Source organism: Podarcis erhardii (assembly GCF_964252035.2).
Source record: "Podarcis erhardii genome assembly, chromosome: 8".
Taxonomy (NCBI): Eukaryota; Metazoa; Chordata; class Lepidosauria; order Squamata; family Lacertidae; genus Podarcis; species Podarcis erhardii.
This window is the reverse complement of record NC_138499.1, coordinates 61444607-61465705: the sequence shown is the minus strand read 5'-3', so window position 1 is coordinate 61465705 and position 21099 is coordinate 61444607. Positions and strand designations below refer to the sequence as shown.

The 21099-nt window shown below is 39.2% G+C and overlaps 1 protein-coding gene across 6 annotated transcripts in view; it reads right to left on the bottom strand.

Annotated features, from left to right (window-relative positions):
* Positions 1–2971: 2971 nt before the first annotated feature.
* Positions 2972–21099, bottom strand: part of KIF13A (kinesin family member 13A) — a 70598-nt gene continuing 52470 nt past the window's right edge. For 2 of the 6 annotated variants that reach the window (XM_081873332.1, XM_081873334.1), the window contains 10 exons: positions 20920–21096; positions 20241–20333; positions 19894–20046; positions 19494–19571; positions 19036–19080; positions 18326–18437; positions 16130–16278; positions 15559–15663; positions 6451–7516; positions 2972–4548 (listed from right to left, as the gene is read on the bottom strand). In XM_081873332.1, the coding sequence (XP_081729458.1) occupies positions 4265–4548; positions 6451–7516; positions 15559–15663; positions 16130–16278; positions 18326–18437; positions 19036–19080; positions 19494–19571; positions 19894–20046; positions 20241–20333; positions 20920–21096 (2262 nt within the window). In that variant the 3' untranslated portion in view covers positions 2972–4264. The remainder of the gene's footprint in view (positions 4549–6450; positions 7517–15558; positions 15664–16129; positions 16279–18325; positions 18438–19035; positions 19081–19493; positions 19572–19893; positions 20047–20240; positions 20334–20919; positions 21097–21099) is intronic. The other 4 variants (XM_081873335.1, XM_081873337.1, XM_081873333.1 and 1 more) reach the window with 3 other exon arrangements.

Sequence of the window (21099 nt, the reverse complement as noted above, 5' to 3'; positions counted from 1 at the left end):
CTTCTACATGCGTGGGTAGACTAAACAAAAATGTTTAAAGTGGGCACGTAAAAGGTTACAGTGAAGATGCTTGCCTCAACAACAATCCAGAAGCACTACCAAACTCCATACTTGCTGCTTCAGGGAGTGTGCAACTCCATCCAGGGCAGGCAGTGGACCAATTTCTCTCACATGGGAACCACTCTCCCATAGTGCTTGTCTTGTTAGGATTCAAGCTCATTTTACCTTCTTCATCCATCCCACCTCCATGGATGTGGCCAGCATAAGCCGCTTCTGGCGCAACAGAACACCGAAACCAGAGCAGCATACGGAAATGCCATTTACCTTCTTGCTGGAGCGATACCTATTTATCTACTTGCACTTTGTGTGCTTTCGAACTGCTACGTTGGCACATAGCTGTCAACTTTTCCCTTTTTTAAAGGGAAATTCCCTTATTCCGAATAGGATTCCTCGCAAGAAAAGGGAAAAGTTGACAGCTGTGGGTTGGCAGGAGCTGGGACTGAGCAACAGGGGCTCCATCACGGGGATTCAAACCACTGACCTTCTGATCGGCAAGCCCAAGGGGCTCAGTGGTTTAGACCACAGCGCCAAGGGCTGAAGCAGAAGACAGGGACCAAATACTAGGTCTCTGTCCCAGAGAGTCAGCCACTCTACTCTGACTGGCTGGTCTCTCAAAAATACCAAAGCTAAAATAAAACACTTGGAAGTTCCGACTAGGATGAAAGTTGCTGAAATTTTGCATTTTACACATGGAGGCTTAGTCCCTATCTATTTAGACTAAAGCTTTAATGAGTGAAATGGGAACCAGCTCTAACATCTTTAAGTAGATAAATACTAACATAAAGAGCAGTGCTATAGGACCTGAAGTTTCTGAATAGCCAAGCACTTTGAGTGCAGAATTACATGAATGCTTTATGAAAAACTGAATTATGTAGAAAAGATTGTACATTTAGTTAGAGCTGTCCCATAAATGGGATTTCAAAGGCTTTGTCCTGGATCTTAGGCAAGTCCTGGATCTTTTGGCGTTTTCCTAAATAAAGCTCAGCAACTCTTGGGGATCTCAGCAACTCGTGTGTATGTGAAGAAGTGTGCATGCACACGAAAGCTCATACCTAGAACTTAGTTGGTCCTTAAGGTGCTACTGGAAGGAATTTTTTGTTTTGACTATGGCAGACCAACACGGCTACCTATCTGTAACTGCAACTCTTGGGGTGTCCTGGTTTTTACTTTTTGAAATATGGCAACCCTAATTTAGGGTAGTAGGTTACCAGACACCACATTTTAGTTAAAATGGAAGTCATCTAGTTGAAATGAATCTGTATTAGTCTTAGATAAACATAGCTAAAGAAACAGACTTGATAGTTTCAAGGACAGTGGAACATTGTTTGGCTTCTGCTGTCTCAAAGCTGCAAATTGTCAACTTTTGCATGAAAACAAAAAAATAAAGACGATGAAGTTCACAAAGTCTGTAAACTCTGAATTAGAATTTGTTGGGACATTATTTTTGAATTGTTAAATGGTCATATCTATTTTTTGTTATTATGTCCCGTCCCCCCCACAACCTTTGCCCCCTAATGGACCAACAGCCTCAAGACTAAAAAAATTACATAGGTTACCTATTCCAACAAAACAAATTATTGTGTATGCTTTAATGAGACAGGTTGAGTGCAAAACATAACTGGTACATTAACTAAAAGCAATCTTTCATGTAGTGTAGTAATTTGACAATATTCTATCTAAAGCTCTTAACAAAGTCCCAGCTCTGCATAATACAAATAGAATTGTGTGCACAAACTATATGCCACTTTGAAGACTTCTGCCAAAATCAGGTTTAGAAACATGCTCAAGTAACCTGAACACTAAGATCACTTAAGCAGTCATCATTCTATAATTTGCAGTACTCTCTGAATATTTTTGTGTTTCAGTAGAACTTCTGTGCTTTATACTGATGTATTCATACCTACCTTCTCAAAAAGCAATCTATTTCAGCAATAAAGGACTTCATCACAGTATGCTTGACATCCAAATACATCCAAACTACAGTGGGACCTCGGGTTAAGTACTTAATTCGTTCCAGAAGTCCGTTCTTAACCTGAAACTGTTCTTAACCTGAAGCACCACTTTAGCTAATGGGGCCTCCTGTTGCCGCTGGAGCACAATTTCTGTTCTCATCTTGAAGCAAAGTTCTTAACCCGAGGTACTATTTCTGGGTTAGCGGAGTCTGTAACCTGAAGCGTATGTAACCTGAAGCATATGTAACCCGAGGTACCACTGTATAGTTTAGTAAGACATGAACAAGACTACAGTCTTCCCTCTACCCCACACATGGCTAGGAGGGTTTCAGAAACGTTCACTTCTACTTTCAGTTAACCACAGCTTGTTGAATTGTCTAAAGTTATGAATTATGCTTATCATTAATTTTGGTTTGTTTAAATAAGCCAGTTTTACAAACATTTATTTGACATTTAAAATAAGCCAATTATCCAGAGTTTGTCACGTTTGAACAAGACAAACCATACTTAACCAAAACCAAGTTTCCAAATGCCTCTTGGCTGCATGGAAGGAGAAAAGGAGAGCATCAGAGTTTCCGAAAAATGTTAGAATTATTCATGTCAGTTTAATGCAACATCCAAATATGGCTAGTGTAATGAACAGTAGTAGTTTACTCCACATTACACTGATGTTGCAGCCAATATAGAAAAGAAGTATGGCTAAATTTATTGTTGGAATGAAGAACTGCTAATGGAAGTGTAGCCATATTAATAATCTGAACAATTCATAAATTGAAAGAAGTATCAAGCATTATAAATCCCATAATTTATGTGAAGAAGATTTACTACCTGGCAGGGGCTTTTGATGAGACCAGTGATGAATATACCTCATTTAATACTGTATTATCTTTTCAGTATGTATATAAAAGGTAAATACAGCATATGTGAAGCTATGAATTAGTAACCAATTAAGCAATATATCTGTTCAAGTCTTATATTACAGAATATGAAGTCAAATAGGCAGAAACATTTATAAAATCTGAAGTAAACCATCTGTATTCTAACACACAAATGTTCTGTACCAATTAAATACAGTATAGCAGAAATATAATATAAATTACACTTTACAGTAATTGCAAAATACTAGGAGTTAGCTTACTATACATATAAATCGAAGAACAGCAGCAACTTGTCTGTAAGGTCCCATTATCTCAATTTCTTTCTAAAATATAAAGAATACAGCAGGCCATTCTTATATTTCCTTTTTACCATTTTCTACTTTACAAATATTCAAGACAGTATCTATACATGGAATAGTTCCCCAACATTTCGAACACATAATACAAATCCACAATTAAAAATGAACTTTACAGATTAAATCACTTCTGAACATTTCATCTGAGATTGGTCATTGCCAGTAACAAACAGTGCATGATTTGTAATTGTGATCCACTACTGCTGCTTTGTATTTCCCCCATTTTTTTTAAAAAAGCGCCATTTGTTGAAAATTTTGTCCACCTTCTCCTTTGCAGTAATACTGTTTCTGCATCCAGATTACCTGGTTGGCACATGAAAAATGCCCAACACATAAACTTTAGGCATTGTTAATATTTTCAATAAATGTCAAATTGGCACAGTGGCAGGCCTATAGGAAGACAAAATAGAAAACAAAAATGATAGCAGTCTCTTCAGTGTGCTTAATAAACACAGGATATAAGGCAGCATGGTGCCTGGTGTTAACATGTAGAAATATGGCACCAAGCTATCAAGTAAAACAAACATATACAATACAACCCAAGATATAAACAGCAAGTGTATCATTCTAATACATGTTCTTTGGTAAGTAACAGCATATGGTAGATTTCCCCTCAGATACATATTTACATCCCATTGCCCTCCCACACAATATTTTGTATGATCTAATGTGTTAAGTAGCAAATGGTCAAGTACCTCACAGTTTTATTTACAAACAGCACAATCCTTTACATTTCAGTTCAGAAGTAAACCTACTGAGTTCAATGGGGCTTGCTCCCAGGTAAGGGAATTTAGGATTTCAGCCTGACTTTAATTTAGTGTGCAGCCATGTTTGCCTTTAGGCAGGCAAATGATACACACTCAATATATATATATTACTTATTTTTTTTAAAGAACCAGAGAATTATGCCCATGACTCAAACATTCAGTAACAAATTAAAAACTATACAATTACTTTGAAAAAATGTCTACACAGTGATGTGTGCAGCAAGTGCAAAAACAAGAACAAAACTGCAGCTTCAGTTAATCCAAGACTTCCTGATCTCCTGTTTTCTAGAAAAAGCAGAAGCTGCTGCATCTCCTGATTGACAGAAGGATTCTGCCTCTGCTTTGGAAGAGGGTGACTTCTGCAGAACTGAACTCTTCCGTGTGTCCATGGTGGATGATACCTGAGATCGTGAACTGCTACTGCATATCTTTGTTGGAGCTGGTGTTTTAGTGACACATTCAGGACGAACAAATATCCCATGTCGTGGTTTGCAGCGGAAGTACTCTCTGCCTTTTACAGTTCCATCATGTTTCCCTTAAATAAGCACAAATAATTCCAGTAAGAATTAACAGAAGTTTGAAACCATGGGAGGAATTATTAAATATTTATTAAAGCATAGAGACTGATACTAGCCTTCACCATGGTTAATGCTTACAAAGGTTCACTCTTTACTGTGTTGTACTAACCAGTTGGTTAAGAGGAAGTAATGGTGTTACTCATGGTTGATCAGATGTAAGCCTCAAGCACAGTGGAAGAACAAAAAACATCACAAATGGGATGAAGCATGTGATCAGAAAACACACAAGAGCCTCAGCCAACTGTATCATCTGAGCGCATTGAAATGACACAAAATTAGATGCAACTGACATATTGTGGCACTCATATTTTCTGCAGTATGTAAAGTGGTTTGATCTGAAAAATTGGAAGCTGCAATTCCTACTCAACTCCTTCATGAGCCAATTGGTTGAGCAGCAGCTCCTCTATGATCTTAATGGGAAAAGAGACTTCAGCAATTTCTAGAAATATATGATGCTGCTTTTGCCTGGTCACATCAATTGTGCATCATACTAATTTAATACACAATTGTGCACTATACTTGAATGACCTATACATTTCTTTTTAAAATTTTAAGCAGAGGCTGGATGGCCGTCAGTGATGCTGTAGCTGAGATTCCTGCATTGCAGGGGATTGGACTAGATGACCCTTGGGTCCCAACTTTGCAATTCTGATTCTTTTGTGACTTTCTAGTAACCAGTGCCCTATATAAGTGTCCATGAGCAGTCTGGGCATATTTTCAGTTGCTTATTTTTCTTCTGCATGCTGACCATTAAGCACTGCATGATTATATGGATAAATTTCCTCTGTCCTTAACTAAAGGAACCTGTGGGAAAAGTCCTGTTCCCAGGTCTCAACATCTTCAGCTGTCAATTTTACTAATGAATCTTCTCTAAAATAAAATTCCCTGGTTGTGCAAGTATCCTGGGAGTATTGTGACATGCAAATAGATCATAATATATTTGAAAGTCTCTGATATGCAGTAGCAATCAATGGGCTCGTTTGCATGACACGATAAGTCTGTTTGTATTGAACCATGGTTTAATTGTGAAAGTGCCTCTCTTCTGCCATGCAGGTCTTTGTGCAGTTTCTTCCCCTTCCCCATACTTGGTATATTTCTGACTTGCTGCTGATGGTTTATTTTCTTGCCTCAGTTGTTTATCAATGTTTCCCTCTCATATGGTGAATTAAGGTCCAGAACATAAAGTGAGATAATCTTGATTAAATTCATTTATTTAATCATTAAAATTTGTAAGAAAAGTTGTTGGAATTAAAGATATTTTAGAGAGGTATGGCTATATTTTATTATCTTAGGAGAAGAGCTTGCAAGAAATTTGTGACTAGAGTCTAGTCTATTTGTGGTTTGTTTGAAAACACAATAAGCCATAGTATTCCTTGTTTGAAACAAGGCAGGGGAGACACATGCATCCAATTAAACCATGATTTAAGACAAACAAAGGTTTACTGTGACATGCAGATTGGGCCAGTATTGGAATAGTATTTGACAGCTTGCCACTGCACATCAGCGCTCTACACCCACAACAATGGAATCATCTGCTTGGTCCTAGCAGACACGTGGCAGCTTTCTCTATTCTTTATCAACTAGCTTTGTTTACAACAGTCTTTCTGACAAATTATCCCAGGGTTTGGACCCAACCCCACTTTGCACCCCATCCTCTAGGGTCCCCAATGAAATGCCTATGTGTGCTGCCTTGAGTTTCATGAAGGAAGAAAGGTGGGATGTAAATGAATAAAAGTAAACAGGCATTACTAATTTCACCAGTTGGACTTCTCCAGTCCTAAAATACTGGGATATACAAATATCACCAGACAACTTGTATCTAGGATTCTAAATATATAATGGAAAGGATCATATCTTACCTGTTTGAAAATGTAATTCAATGCCAACCCAGGTACCAGATGAAAAATCAACAGGACCGACATATCTTACTATGCCTGGCTTGTTACTACCAATATACACTTGTTCCCCCACTTCCACCCAACTAGGGTGTTCTTCAGAAGTAACAACTTCACAATGAGAGACATCTAAATGATTTTTTCCAATGAAGTCATCTGCTAGGAAAGAGTCTGCATACATCTGACAATATGAAGCCTCTTTTATTCTGACAGACAATGAAGGATTTTCAGTACTGTTTGACCGCTGATATCCCACTGGTGCAGATTGCAAATGGCTCAAAGGATTGTCCTGGTTGTAAATATTATCTGAGAAACCAGAGGCACAATTCATTCCAGCTGTTGAGACCTTTTTCTTTTGACTAGAAGAGCTGCTGGAACAGAACTGTGGACCTACAGAACATTCAAGTTCCTTTCCATCTTCAGCACCCATGAATTCTGTAAATGCGTGATCCTCAAAAACATTTGAAGTGTGTTCAACTGTTGCTTCTCGAAATGGAAATTCAATCCCATGTGGTGTGTTTTTATTAGCTGAGGAATCCAAACCTGTGCACTGTAACTGTGTGGGAATGGTAGTAGTACTTTCATACATTGGAACCTCTGCTGCTAAGGCACTATTTTCTTTAACTGGTGACATGAGCACCTTATATTTTGCCAAGTCTCTTTCTGGTTCTGAAGTCTCCTTGTTTGAAGATCTTAAATCGTGAGTTAGATGGGCTACAGAATGGTCATTAGAATCCAAATCCCTCATCTGATTGGCTAATTGATCTGTGCTATCACTACAGGGAACAAGCATATCAGACAAAGTAGCATTAGAGGCACTGTGGGAAAAGTAGCCACTAGTAATACTGCTAGTGGTAGGACTACGAGATACTTCTTTTTCAACAACACGAGAGTTTACAAAGTCTCCTTTAGAGGATAACCATTCCCTGTTTTCCAAGCTGGCATTGTAGACACTGAAGTCAGCAAATTCTTCGGGCACATAAGGCTTCTTGTTAATGGCCTCCAACTCATCGTCATCCTCAGAGTCCTGCTAAAATTGTAAAGGTTTACAGTTACTACTTCTGCATTTTAAGCAAAGGCATGACAAGTTATCAATGAAGGATAAATAAATGCCTGCCCACTTGTGCAATGAGTATTCCTTTTCCTCTTGCCTCCCCTGCACTCCCCTGCGCAGCCCAAAGATCTGCTCTGGAGGGTTTTCATCAATCCTCCGGAGCAGATTTTTAGGGAGGGGTTGCAAGTGGGAGGACAGAAGGAGAAGTTCTGCTGCACAAGCAAAAATCTGCTTGGGTAATGCTGAACGTTGCCAGAACGTGGCTATTTTAAGAACACTTGCCATTCACTTTATTCTAAGAGTTTGATTATCAAGGAAATAAAGATGTGTGTGTGTGTGCGCGCGTGCGTGCGCATGTATGTGTGTGCACCTTATGATTGGGATCCAATTTGCTACTTAAGAATTTGAGCACATCCAATGAAATGCTCTTACTTTCTTTTACTAGCCAACTCCTCATGCATACCCCACACCCAATTTTAACTGAGGTATGACAGGTGGGAGTGGGGCACAGTATAGCTGAAAAAACCCAAGTCTAAAGCTATTTTGGGCTAGTGGTACTAGATACCACATTCCTACTAGATACCCCATTATCAAGGAGTTTAATCCCTACATTTTAAGCAACGATGTCTGATCCTAATTCAGGTCTCACTTGTTGGTCCAATATAAATATTGTTTCACTGGCCGTGTATAGATTGTAGAGCCAGTTATTTTTTCTTATACAATACAAATAATTTGTTTTTGTGCAACTCCATTTTTAGCCACCTGCACAGCTGTGTTAAATTGAGTAAGATAATGATTAAATGAACTTTATTAAAATTCTTGCCATGGGTAATGATTACAGCAAATTTCTGTCAGGATTCCAACTGTGGTGAAGCAGGCTACAAAATATTTTGTAAAAGTCTGATTCAACCGCCCACCCCAGTTTACATCCTGATCACCATACTGCCATATACACAACATTTAGAACTAAACATCTTTCTGCATCTATCATAAGATGAATGTGGATTTTAAATCTTTGATACAAGAAGGGAAGGTAGTATAGGAGTAGTCTATTAAACTAGTCCTGGACTATGTGTTCATAGACAAGGTGTTAAACAATAGGTAATACTGGCATAGTTGAAACAGTGGAGCTTATGAGAAATCTACCAGGCACTAGGAAAAACATGTGTCTTTCCATGGAACTATTGGTCTGCATTGCTTTGCTTTTAAAGCAATGAAATGAGTCCAAAATCTGTACTGCTGAAGTATTTGTCATGGCCAATAGCTAGTACAATAAAGTTATTTGGATTGGATACTGCTGAAGTTATGTGTTATTTAAAGCACCAGCATAAATAGTCGCTCTAGTTTTTTAGTTTTCTAGCAATGCAGAACAAGTAATCAGCTCTCATTAACAGATGATGTCCTGCCCAATCAAGTATGCAATGGAATGCTTCTGCTCTTTCTGTACTACTTCAAGTAATGCATGTAACTTTTATAATATTTGTATATACAATTTCTATTATCTAGCTAAAATTGCTATCTATCTATGGGTGGAATTCAAAGTAGTGCTAAGTCACTGGTTCCATTAGTGCAAGGAATTTCCCCACCCTTTCCACCCCCACCTAAATATGTTCTACGAGTTTCCCCAATCCTTTGGAGATTTCAGAGTTCCGTTATGCAAATGGAAATCATTGTGCTCATGCAATTACTTAGTTTAATACCACTCTATATGTTACCTTTGTTTGAATTTCCTAGGATATACTTCTTCCTCTCACCCACCTGCTCATTGCAAAGTTTCTTCTACACTTTAAAACCAGGCTTCCTCAACCTCGGCCCTCCAGATGTTTTTGGCCTACAACTCCCATGATCCCTAGCTAGCAGGACCAGTGGTCAGGGATGATGGGAATTGTAGTCTCAAAACATCTGGAGGGCTTAGATTGAGGAAGCTTGATCTAGACTAGCCAACTAGTTCGTAATGGTAATGCAGATGAGCTGAAAATTCTTATTGCTGATAAGCACTACACACCTGTGTGCTAGCCAGGATTTTAGTGAGAGTATAATGGGATTAAATAGAGCTTCCTAAGATTCCTATATTGCAAATAATATATACTAATCAAATATTTGTTCTTTAATCAAAGTGGGTTATGCAAGACTTCATCCTCATTGCAAGCAGACAGAAGGTGGTGATCCTATAAAATTACACCTAAAGTAAAAACAAGCAAACTATATAGAAGCACTCTAGAATTTGTATCCAAAAGGTACAGTATAGTGTACAAGCAGAAGGCACTTACATTTAAGGGTCATGCCACCTGCTTCCTACTGCAGTCCCCTGTATCATATGCTATGCTGATTAGGAAAATCCCCTAAGCCTCAGGAACAATTTTCAGGAGGATTAGAAAAAACCCACTTTGTGAAAATGAACTCCATTCCACCCGTGGAATTGATGTTAGGATCAAAGCCCAAATCTTTACATATATCACACATTTTCAGTTTGCAGAATTTGTTTCAGTAAATTATGTTGTCCATTTCTGTGTAACAGCAACTCTAGCAGCTCTTAAGTGTAACCTAATTCTATCAGTTGTTGATGGGGGTTTTTTCCAGCTAAATCATCAGAACTGGCCAGACTATCTGAAAATGGTTATAGGAATTTCCTCTTGTGTTTAGTATAAATAACAAAATGAAGTTCATATTGAGAAGCCTCAACAAGCTGCATTTCACAAATAGCAATTGCTCTGAAATGATACTTCTGATATAATTTCTCAAGACAGAGTATGCATGATTTGCTATCGACCACATACAGGACAAAATGTGAGAAATCATAGAAAATAAACTTCAAAAGCATGTTATATATAATCAAATATATATAAAAAAATAGAAGAGTGGGGTGTTTTGCTAACTTTATTATAGAAATACACCCTTAATTTAGTTTGGATAATTGGAGGGGGGTGGTCATGGCAAGCTAAATATTAGTTCTTGGTATCATGGGGGGTTGATGTGACATTATTTGCACACAGTGAGCTAGTCAACTGTTTTTGCATTTGTCTGCTTTGCGCCAAGAATAATTTTTGCAATAGTGTATCACAATTTATTCTAAACTACTTGCAATAATATACAAACAGCATGAGAGTGAGGAACTTTGTGGGCATTAACCCAACTTCTGCAGTAATAGAAACTACTGGAGTACCATGTAAGGTTCTAAGTATAGATCTTAGAAATTCATTCTGTGAAATTTCTACATGTTCTGTATCTGTTAATCTCCAAATCTCAGTTCAGTAAAACAGCTGGGAGGGAATTTCTGCATAACCAAAAACAGCATGCAGTGCTCTCCAAGCTTTATGCTTAGTAGAGATTTATTCAATGGCTTCACTATCAAGTGGCCATTTATGGTGAGAGATATATTTTCCAAAGGCAAAAATACTTGTTTTAGCATAATTAACATAATAATAATAATTTATTATTTATACCCCACCCAATCTGGCTGGGTTTCCCTAGCCACTCTGAGCGGCTTCCAACAAAATATTAAAATACAATAGTCTATTAAACATTAAAAACTTCCCTAAACAGAGCTGCCTTCAGATGTCTTCTAAAAGTCTGGTAGTTGTTTTTCTCTTTGACATGTGGTGGGAAGGCGTTCCACAGGGCGGGTGCCACTACCGAGAAGGTCCTCTGCGTGGTTCCCTGTAACTTGGCTTCTCGCAGTGAGGGAACCACCAGAAGGCCCTCGGCACTGGACCTCAATGTCCGGGCAGAATGATGGAGGTTGAGACACTCCTTCAGGTATACTGGACCGAGGCTGTTTAGGGCTTTAAAGGTCAGCACCAACACTTTGAATTGTGCTCGGAAACGTACTGGGAGCCAGTGTAGGTCTTTCAAGACCGGTGTTATGTGGTCTCAGCAGCCACCCCCAGTCACCAGTCTAGCTGCCGTATTCTGGATTAGTTGTAGTTTCCGGGTCACCTTCAAAGGTAGCCCCACATAGAGCACACTGCAGTAGTCCAAGCGAGAGATAACTAGAGCATGCACCACTCTGGCGAGACATTAAGTTGTTCTCACTGATATATCAATCTAAAGTTGCATAGCAACAATTTTAGCATTACATGGGCAGGATGTAAAGTCTGAATATAATGATACGATCCAATTTGTGGAACAGTGCCAATACTGAAAAGTGGTTTGAGTTATACCGGTTAGAACTTGAATTAAGTTTTACCCACTAAAAATTGATTTCTATGACATAGACTGAGTAATTTGTAAGATAGGGCTCACCATTCATTAGACATTTTAAACTAGTCCAACATGGTCTAATCATTTCAGAATCTTCTTGCTTATCCTCCACTAGCTCAGTAATCAACAGTCAGCACACTATGTCCAGTCAATGTCCTTGAAAAGTGAAAATTTCTTGCAACCTTTTTCTACACTGAAGGATCCTTTCAGAGAAAACATAAAAGCCAGGGGATAATTAGGTTTGGGCAGTATCAGGTGAACACAACAATAAGTAACTACTCTGCAGTCTATGTGGTTTCTATACCTTGAAGAAAACTGTTTGTTGACATATGAAAATAATTGTAATTTTAACAGTGAATGTAACTGATGTTTTTATACCAAAAGAAACGTAGATAATTTTAAATAGAATCTTCCACTAGTGAAGTGCAAAATCCTCTCAATGCTTTCTCTGTACATTCTTTGTATAGAAATGAATTATGCTGTGTAGTAAACCAGAATGTAATGCTGTTAATAGATACCATAATCAAGTTCACTTAGCTGTCCACAAACAAAGCATAACATAAAAGGATAGTGGCAGCTCCATGTATCTGTTCACAGACAAATCTGGGACTTAGGTCCACTGCACTGACACCTATAGCCATCTAGCTCCAAGGTAGTGGTGAAACTGGAATAACCACAGAATATTTGTTAATTAAATATGATTACATTTTGAGAAGGCTATGCTACAACTCTCTCATCAGGAAAAAGGTAAAGGACCCCTGACAGTTAAGTCCAGTCGCAGATGACTCTGGGGTTGTGGCACTCATCTCACTTTAGAGGCCGAGGGAGCCGGCGTTTGTCTGAAGACAGATTTTCCGGGTCATGTGGCCAGCATGACTAAGCCGCTTCTGGCGAAACCAGAGCAGCGCACGGAAATGCTGTTTACCTTCCCACTACTTGCACTTTTTTGTGTGCTTTTGAACTGCTAGGTTGGCAGGAGCTGGGACTGAGCAACGGGAGTTCACCCCGTCGTGGGGATTCAAACTGCCAACCTTCTCATCGGCAAGCCCAAGAGGCTCAGTGGTTTAGACCACAGCGCCACCTGTGTCCTCTCATCAGGCAAACTTGAAATCAAAAACCCCAGAAAGAAAGAGAGATCCTCATTAATATAAAATAACACGGCACTATTTATAAGGGCAATAATTCATTTACAACTGTTCATGCCTATTAAGTGGCTAATTTATTAAGTGAAAAAAGGTTAGAACTAAGGGTTACCAACTTTTTTCCCTAACCAGGCTCCTGTGTAATTTAGAGGGTTGCCAACTTTTCTGGCTGCTTCTTTGCCTGCAACAACTGGTTCACTGGGTGCCATTATCAGCGAGTCATATTGATTCCCATGCCCTACAATCATCCTGGCTGATTTCTCACATTGTATAGATGTTAAAGATATGAAAGCAGGCCTGTCTATGGGGTCTTCAGGTCAACTGGCAAGCCAAGCCAATAAAGGCTGCAATGGAAAAAGAGGAAATTCAGAAGATAAAGCACACCCAGGCACACAATTGTTCCCTAAATCTCCCTCCACGCTTCTCCCCCCAGGGCTGAAGGTTTTCCTGTGCTTTCAACAGCTAAAGGCAGTGGCGTAGCGTGGGGGGTGCCAGGGGGGCCGGCCGCACCGGGCGCAACATGGGCGGGGGCGTGCTCGCACTAGCAGCTCTCTGCCCCTACTAAAATCCACGGGTTAGGGAGCCCGTGCTCGCTCGGCTTGGCGAGGAGGTCGCGGAAGGGGGAGAGCGAAGCCTTCTGCCGCGGGCAAAAAAAGGAGAGGAAGCCGGGCGGGCGGGCGGGCTGGCTGGCTGGCGGGGGTCTGGCTGCGCCTGCTGCTGCCGTTGCCGCTGCTGCTGGGCTTTGACAGCTTGGTGAAGTGGAGGGAGAGGAGCTTTATGGTAATTGCGGCTCTCTCTCCACTGGCCGCCTGGGTAGTGAGCCGAGCCGAGCAGGGAGTCTGGCGAGGGGGCGGGAAGAGACTTTTCCCCCTTTTTTCCACCTCGCCTGGTCAAAAAGGAGAGCGGAGTCTCCTCAGGGCGCCCTCAGGCAGGGCAGGGCAAGGCAAGCAGAGCGAGGAGGAGAGAGAGGGGAAGGGGGGGGAAGCAGCCAGGAAACGTCGCGGTGTGGAGGGGGAATCAATTAAGGAGAGAAAGCGAAAAGCCTTGGAGAAAGGGAAAAAAGGAAAGAAAAGAGGCAGCTCCGGGAGAGCGCGGGGGAAAGAGAAGCCTCGCTGCTGCTGCTTGGGAGAGTAAATTACTGTACTTGCCTTGCCCCGGGTTAGGGGGCGCAAATTACTTGCCTTGCCCCGGGTGCTGATAACCCACGCTACGCCACTGGCTAAAGGTACACCTCAAGATATATTTTCTCCTTGCTCCCAACACCCAAAACCTCTCAAATGATATTTTTACTTCTCTCTTCTGATTCTGATCTCTTCCTCATCTCCTTTTACACTTAACTTCAAACTTTCTGGCCTATCTTCACTACCTACCATTCTAGGCAGAGATCTGATCTCTAAGAATCTTGCCAGGTAACTGCAAGCTTATCTGCTTCCAGAAGCCAAGATTGGCCATAAATTGCTGTCAAGTAGCATCTGAATAAGCAAGTACTTTGAGTGGTATAAAAATGCCTTTTGTGGTGGTGGTGAGGATTAACTACCAATGTAGTTAAATTATCTTGGACTCAACCCGTTCACAGCTTTCATATCATCACAAGGGCTTTGAACCTGGGCTGGTAGCATATAGGCAGCCAGTGCAAATGTTTTAGCCTTCAATGACAAAGATGTATCCTAGAGCACCTCTTGATGCTTTAGAGGGAGCATAACCCCAATCAGAAGAAGCAACTGGCTTATCATTTGGAAACGAGAACCACCTATTCAAAGAGCCTCAATCTTCACAAGATTTCAACACAATTTATTGGCCTGCATCCAGTCTCTGGTCCAGGGCTTGCACAATCTCTCCAGATTCAGATGTTATGGATAAATAGAGCTGCATATCATCAGTGTACTGCTCCAAAACTCCTAACGACCACACACAACTACTTCATATAGATGTCAGAACCCCAAGGGGATAAAGAACACTCCCCTAATGTTATTCTCTGGACTTAGCTATGCAGGTAGGTGTGGAACCACTGTAATACAGTGCCTCTAATACCCACTCCACACAGTTTATCGTGGAGGATACCATGGTCACTGGTATCAAAGGCAGCTGAAAGACTAAGCAAGAGTAACAGGGTCCCAATTCCATCTACCTCTTAGTAAAGGTCATCCATCAGTGCAACCAAAGTTTATTCAGTCCCCAAACCAGGCCTAAACCCAAGAAGTATCCACTTCAGTGTCAACGCTAGGTATACAACACTTTATTTTATAAAGTTGGTTGTCTATGTGAGGAAGCCAAGAAAGGTGGACATTTCAAATATATGAAAATGAATGGCAAGTCTGCTTTGCTGTACACTTCAACATTTACATTTTTCAGTCTAAACCAATCTACAAATTAAACATGTGGAAGTACTGGAAAGTTCATGAATGCTAACATTCTGAATTTACCAGTGAATAAGCCCTACAAAGTTCTACCTTTTCCCTTGAAAACGTATATATGAATGATCATTTCAAAATATATGAATGATCAATTTAAAATAATTGTAACAAATTATGCATTTTGCCACATATTTAAAAGCCAACATGCACATTGTATGCACATCTTGTTTCCTTCACTATTACAGTATAGCAAAAATTACACCCCATGAGAGGGCCTTAAACCACCACCAGGCATTATGACAGAAACCAATGCAAAACTTACAATATTTTCCTCATGTATGTTATTGTGTTCTACTGGCATGCTACTGGCATTACTTCCTGAGGGCACAACACAACCAGCGCTATGTACCTGAGATGATGGCATGCTCTGCAAAGGTTAAGACACACAAAACATCACACAAATAAGGTATTTACAAACCCATGCATGTTAGTAAGACAGGAGGACATGTTTTTAAAACAACTCAGGCAGGGAGGTTAAATGGCTTAATTACAGAAATCCATGCAACACCACATTTGTTTTCAGTTGTGGAAAAAATGAAACCGTTTCCTAAAATAGTGCTATAGCCTAATAAAAGAAATTGACAATTCAGGACAGCTGTTTTTCAACAGACAACGATTAAGCAGAAACACACTCCATGCTGAACAAAAGGAGACAAAAATGAAATAGGATTATCATTCCAGTACAGAGAAAAGGAATTGCTGAATTTTAATGTAGGATTCCAAATTCTCCATATCACAAATGCAAGCTGCAAGTTATTTACTGGCAAAGACAATAGCTACTTGCACACAAATTAATCAAGATTAAGAAACTATAATAGTTCTTAACTACCTACCTCTTTACTAAGTAGAGGCCGACTTTCAAAGGAGATCTTTTTATGTTCTTCTTTTACTGGCATTAAAGGTTTGAAAAACTTGGGTGGCTGTGGAGAAAATGCTTTAAATGGGCTGACGGTTGATGCATGAGGATTCTCTGATACATAACCTTGGATAATGAAAATAAACACACACACAAATAGGTTAGTTATTCTAACATCAACTGCAAAAATAAGTAAAAGATGAAAAAGGAAGTGATATAAATCACCACAGGAAATAACCATGATGACGAGCATATTAGATCCTCATTTGTGCCATGTTATGAAATATGTTCATTTCCCTGCTTACCATTCATGGTAAATGTTGTTTGTACAACGAAATAACAGTGGAGTAACAGAGAGGGTTGGATCCAGACTTTATCACCGTGGAAAACGGCTTTTAATTAAGTGACGGGGAGGGGGCATGGCAACTTTTGCTGATTTCCTCTCCTCCTGTATCCACAGTGCCATCTCTCACACTGTTTGAGAGGTTTGCTCAAGGTATAGGATTATATGCAAACCAGTCCAGCATGTCTTAAAGCATGCTCTCTGCTATTTGTAAAGTAAACATACTTTATCACCTACAACTCCCTCCTTTTGCATCAAGAAGGTTTTCCTTAAACAAAGTTTAGCAAAAAGCTTGTCTGCAATTCAGAACATACTGCAGAGAGAACTAAATATGAGCTGTGGATGTCTCAAAAGAAAAAGCCTCCCATTCTTTCGTAGAAGTACATAGTGGTAATTATTTACATATGACTCGTAGCATCACTAGAATTTCAGTGCAGCTGCTGGTTAATATAACCCAAGAGAGAATGATAATGTACCTGTCAGCATAAGGTAACAACTCATATGTAATTTGGCAGTTTAAAACAAAGTAAGTCACAAAGCTACAACATTAGTACTAAAACCAAATTTTTATCACTTGTTCCTTAAGCAGTTATTCTTTATAATAATAATTGTACCCTGACCATCTGACTTGATTGTCCCAGCCACTCTGGGCAGCTTCCAATATATTTTTTTTCTTTCCTTCTTATCACTAAATCTCCCTCCCCTTCCTTTATGCTGTCATGTATATGCATGTGCACATTTTCTTTTCCTACTTCTCTTCCTCTGCTTTTGTAAACTCCTCAGGGGAGAAACTGTCTAATAATAATAATAATAATAATAATAATAATAATAATAATAATACCCTGCCTATCTGGCTGGGCTTCCCCAGCCATTCTGGGCAGCTTCCAACAAAATATTAAAATATCACAATGCACGTACATTTAAAGCTTCTCTAAACATATCACTGCTTATATCACTACATAAAGCACTATGTGCATTGATTCTACTATATAAAATAATAATGCTCATTCTAGGGGATAAAACTTATTGGTATATGATCCTAAGTGCTTGGTCTGGAGAGGCACATCCCATTTTTACTTCAGAACCTTCTTAAAGGGTGCTGGGATTGTTGTTTTCAGCCCTTGCAGCAGCAAAGCACCCGCAAGCTAACCTTCATCATCATGGGAGAAATAGCCTTTGCTAACAGATTAAAACACTGTATCCGTTAGGACTGAATGCTGCTTTACACATACACACTTACCACAAGAATTTAAAGACAGTAGAACAGAGGGAAATACCCTTTGCATCACTGATATATATATATATATATATATATATATATATATATGAATATGTGTGTGTGTGTATTAATAATATATTTATAGTGAGTCCATTTTAAACTACTCTGTTGCCATTTATAGCATCCTAGAATTGCAAGAGGGACAGCGGGTGGTGCTGTGGGTAAAACCTCAGTGCCTAGGATTTGCTATCACAATCGAATCCCCGCGGTGGGGTGAGCTCCCATTGTTCGGTCCCAGCTCCTGCCCACCTAGCAGTTCGAAAGCACCCCTAAGTGCAAGTAGATAAATAGGTACCGCTTTATAGTGGGAAGGTAAACGGCGTTTCCGTGTGCGGCGCTGGTGCTGGCTCGCCAGATGCCGCTTAGTCACGCTGGCCATGTGACCCGGAAGTGTCTCCGGACAGCGCTGGCTCCTGGCCTCTTGAGCGAGATGAGCGTGCAACCCTAGAGTTGGACACGATTGGCCCGTACAGACAGGGGTACCCTTTACCCTTTATATTAATAATTTCATATATTGACCCAATTAAAACTAAACACAATAAAAATCTTACCACCAGCATCTTTACTTCTGCGAGGAGAATCTCTGGGTAAAGTACCATAACATGATACATCTTGATAACTGGAAGAACAATCTAATACATCTAGATGACCTTCTGACCAACCCTAAAGTCATAAACAACCAAGAAAAGAAACAGGAAAATGTTCATTTTCAAGCTACAAAAAAGAGTTCAGATCCTTTCAAAATAGTCAATGTTCTCTCACACATACATGTTTTTTATTACTACCAAAACTTTTCAAATTTATTTTATGCAACTCAGTCCTGTGCATTTTATTCAGAAGTATATCCCCAATGCATTCAGTGGTACTTGCTCCATGGAGCACAGCCTTATTTTGTTAAAATCTATTACAAAAATACCCCGTAATCTCTCCTATTTCACAGGGAAGATACCTAGGACTTTTTTGGTAATTGATTCAATACTAACTACCCTGAGAAATTTTTTGCACCTCCACATGCCCCTGCACCAGAGAAATAACTGACAGTCTTTCATATTTTATTTTGTGAAGCACCCTGAGATCAGCTCAACTTGATTTTCTCGAGTCAGTAATGCATCAGATTATACATTCCTGTTCTAAACAACCTATCATTATTACTGAAGACTAAAGTTAAGGCTTTCTTGTATCAAATAGGAAGGAAAAGGCAATTCTATTTGACTACATTTTCGAAAAGGTGCCACCACATCTGCTCACTTAATGTTCATACCTTATCTTCATCACAGCCAGAAATATCTAATCGACTACAGGACACCTAAAACACAATAATAAATAAATATGAGCCCAATGAATGCTATCAGCCTGCTTAGCAGCAGGTTGGCCTTCACATGAGAACTGCAGTCTCCTCACCCACTGCTAAGCCTAGGCTGCATTTGAAATAAACAAAAGACTGACAAACATGGCAATAGAACTTCATGAACACTTATGTACTGTATATCCTGCATTTAAAGGAAAGGAGGGTTATACTTGCATGTAGGAAAGGAGCATTAAATCTAAATTATCCCTGACAAATAACTACTGGAATACATAGAATATGTCACAATTTCCTTTGACAACTTATTCTACTGATTAATCTCAATTTCTCCAGGGTCAAAATGAATACGTTTTGTCTACAACCTTAACATTTTTAGTAATATGTGAGTCTTTCACCTTGAAAAATTATCTTACATTGTGGACATTTGGTGTACTGACACTCCGCTGCATGTGTCGAGTCTTAGTAGAAATAGCCTCTTTGACTGTGACTGCCTGTGTTAAGATAGAATGAGTAAATTGAAATCCGTAGTTTCACATAGAGATCTAGGCAATTAAAACTCACTTCAGAAAGTATATATAAGGGTATATTTATTAATACAGAAAAATCATTTTTACTTTAATCAGGTTTGATATCTCTGAAGACAGATAAAGAATGGAACATTATATCAAAATTGCATCCCAAGAGCAAGTTCACATTAAACGTTTGCCAGCATTCTGATAGTAAAGGTAAAGAAAATGGAAATATGAGACATCTCTTGTGGCAATTGTTTTACAATAACTAAACTAATTTGGCCTGAAGCTTTTTTCTACTCACCTGTCTTAATCGTTCAAGACTCAAAATGTTTTCTACCTGCAACACTCCACGAGTATACTTCTCAATGTAAGTTTCACCATCAGATGCACCCTCATTTTCACTTCTGGCTGCCATCAGAGCCAGTGTCTCCCGATCTTCAATTTCTTCTGTGGCCTAAAAATTAAACTGTTTAATTTAATCTGTTTAAAACTGGGACACAAACAGAACACAACGTTATGCAGTCCTTATACAGATGCCTCTTCAGAATGCCTAAAACAGTACTTTGAGGATGCAGTTTACAGGAATCTCTTTTACTTTGATTTTTTTCATTTATTCTAACTTATTGAAAAAAGTACAGTAGAATTTACCTTTGGTATATTTGAAACTATTTCATAGGTCACACCACAAGCATACCATATATTCTTCAAAGATATTCTTCGTTTGAGACTCTGGGTAAAACTCTAGGGGGGAATTAAAGAATAAAGTATTCATATGATGAATAGTGTGATTAAAGCAAGCTAAGAAAATGGTTTCTTGCAGGTTCATGTCACATGCAATGGGGTAGGGGCTAACTCTCATCCTGGCATCCCAATTCAGCCTCCTTAGCATATTTTTCATCCCACCCAATACCTCACTGGGAATGGCAAAAAATTAAAAGAAACATGGTATTATTTTACTTTGTAAAAACAATTGAACATTGTTTTCACCCTCCATCAACACATGCAACATTATGAAAAACACCTTTATTTGATTGCATAAATTGGAATGTAAATTACTACAACCATAAGCTAACCTTTCTATTTAAACATTTATCAAGCTTTGTATACCTTCCTTTGTTTATGTTCCTTTTGTTATTCTGCATGTTCCTTTAGTAACGAAACTAAACATCAACAAAACATTTCTGTGGTTTTTTATTTTTAAAAAACAGCATTGTATGTGCATACTTCCTGGTTTAGTTTATTATTTCTAAATTTTATCCCAACAGTTAAGTCAACAAAAAAGAAATACAGTCAAAACAAGATACATTAAGCAGAATTCATCCACCACCTGCTTATTGTAAATATTTGCAGCAATTCTTTTACGTAGCACAAGTTCCATTGCAGCAGGGTGGCTGAGTTGGACTGTAATCTTCACAATCAAATAGATTCTCTCATTTTGAGGTGTTACCCTATTCAAGTGCACTGAATCATGCACAGAAGGGTCCCATGCAGCAGTGGCCGAAACCTA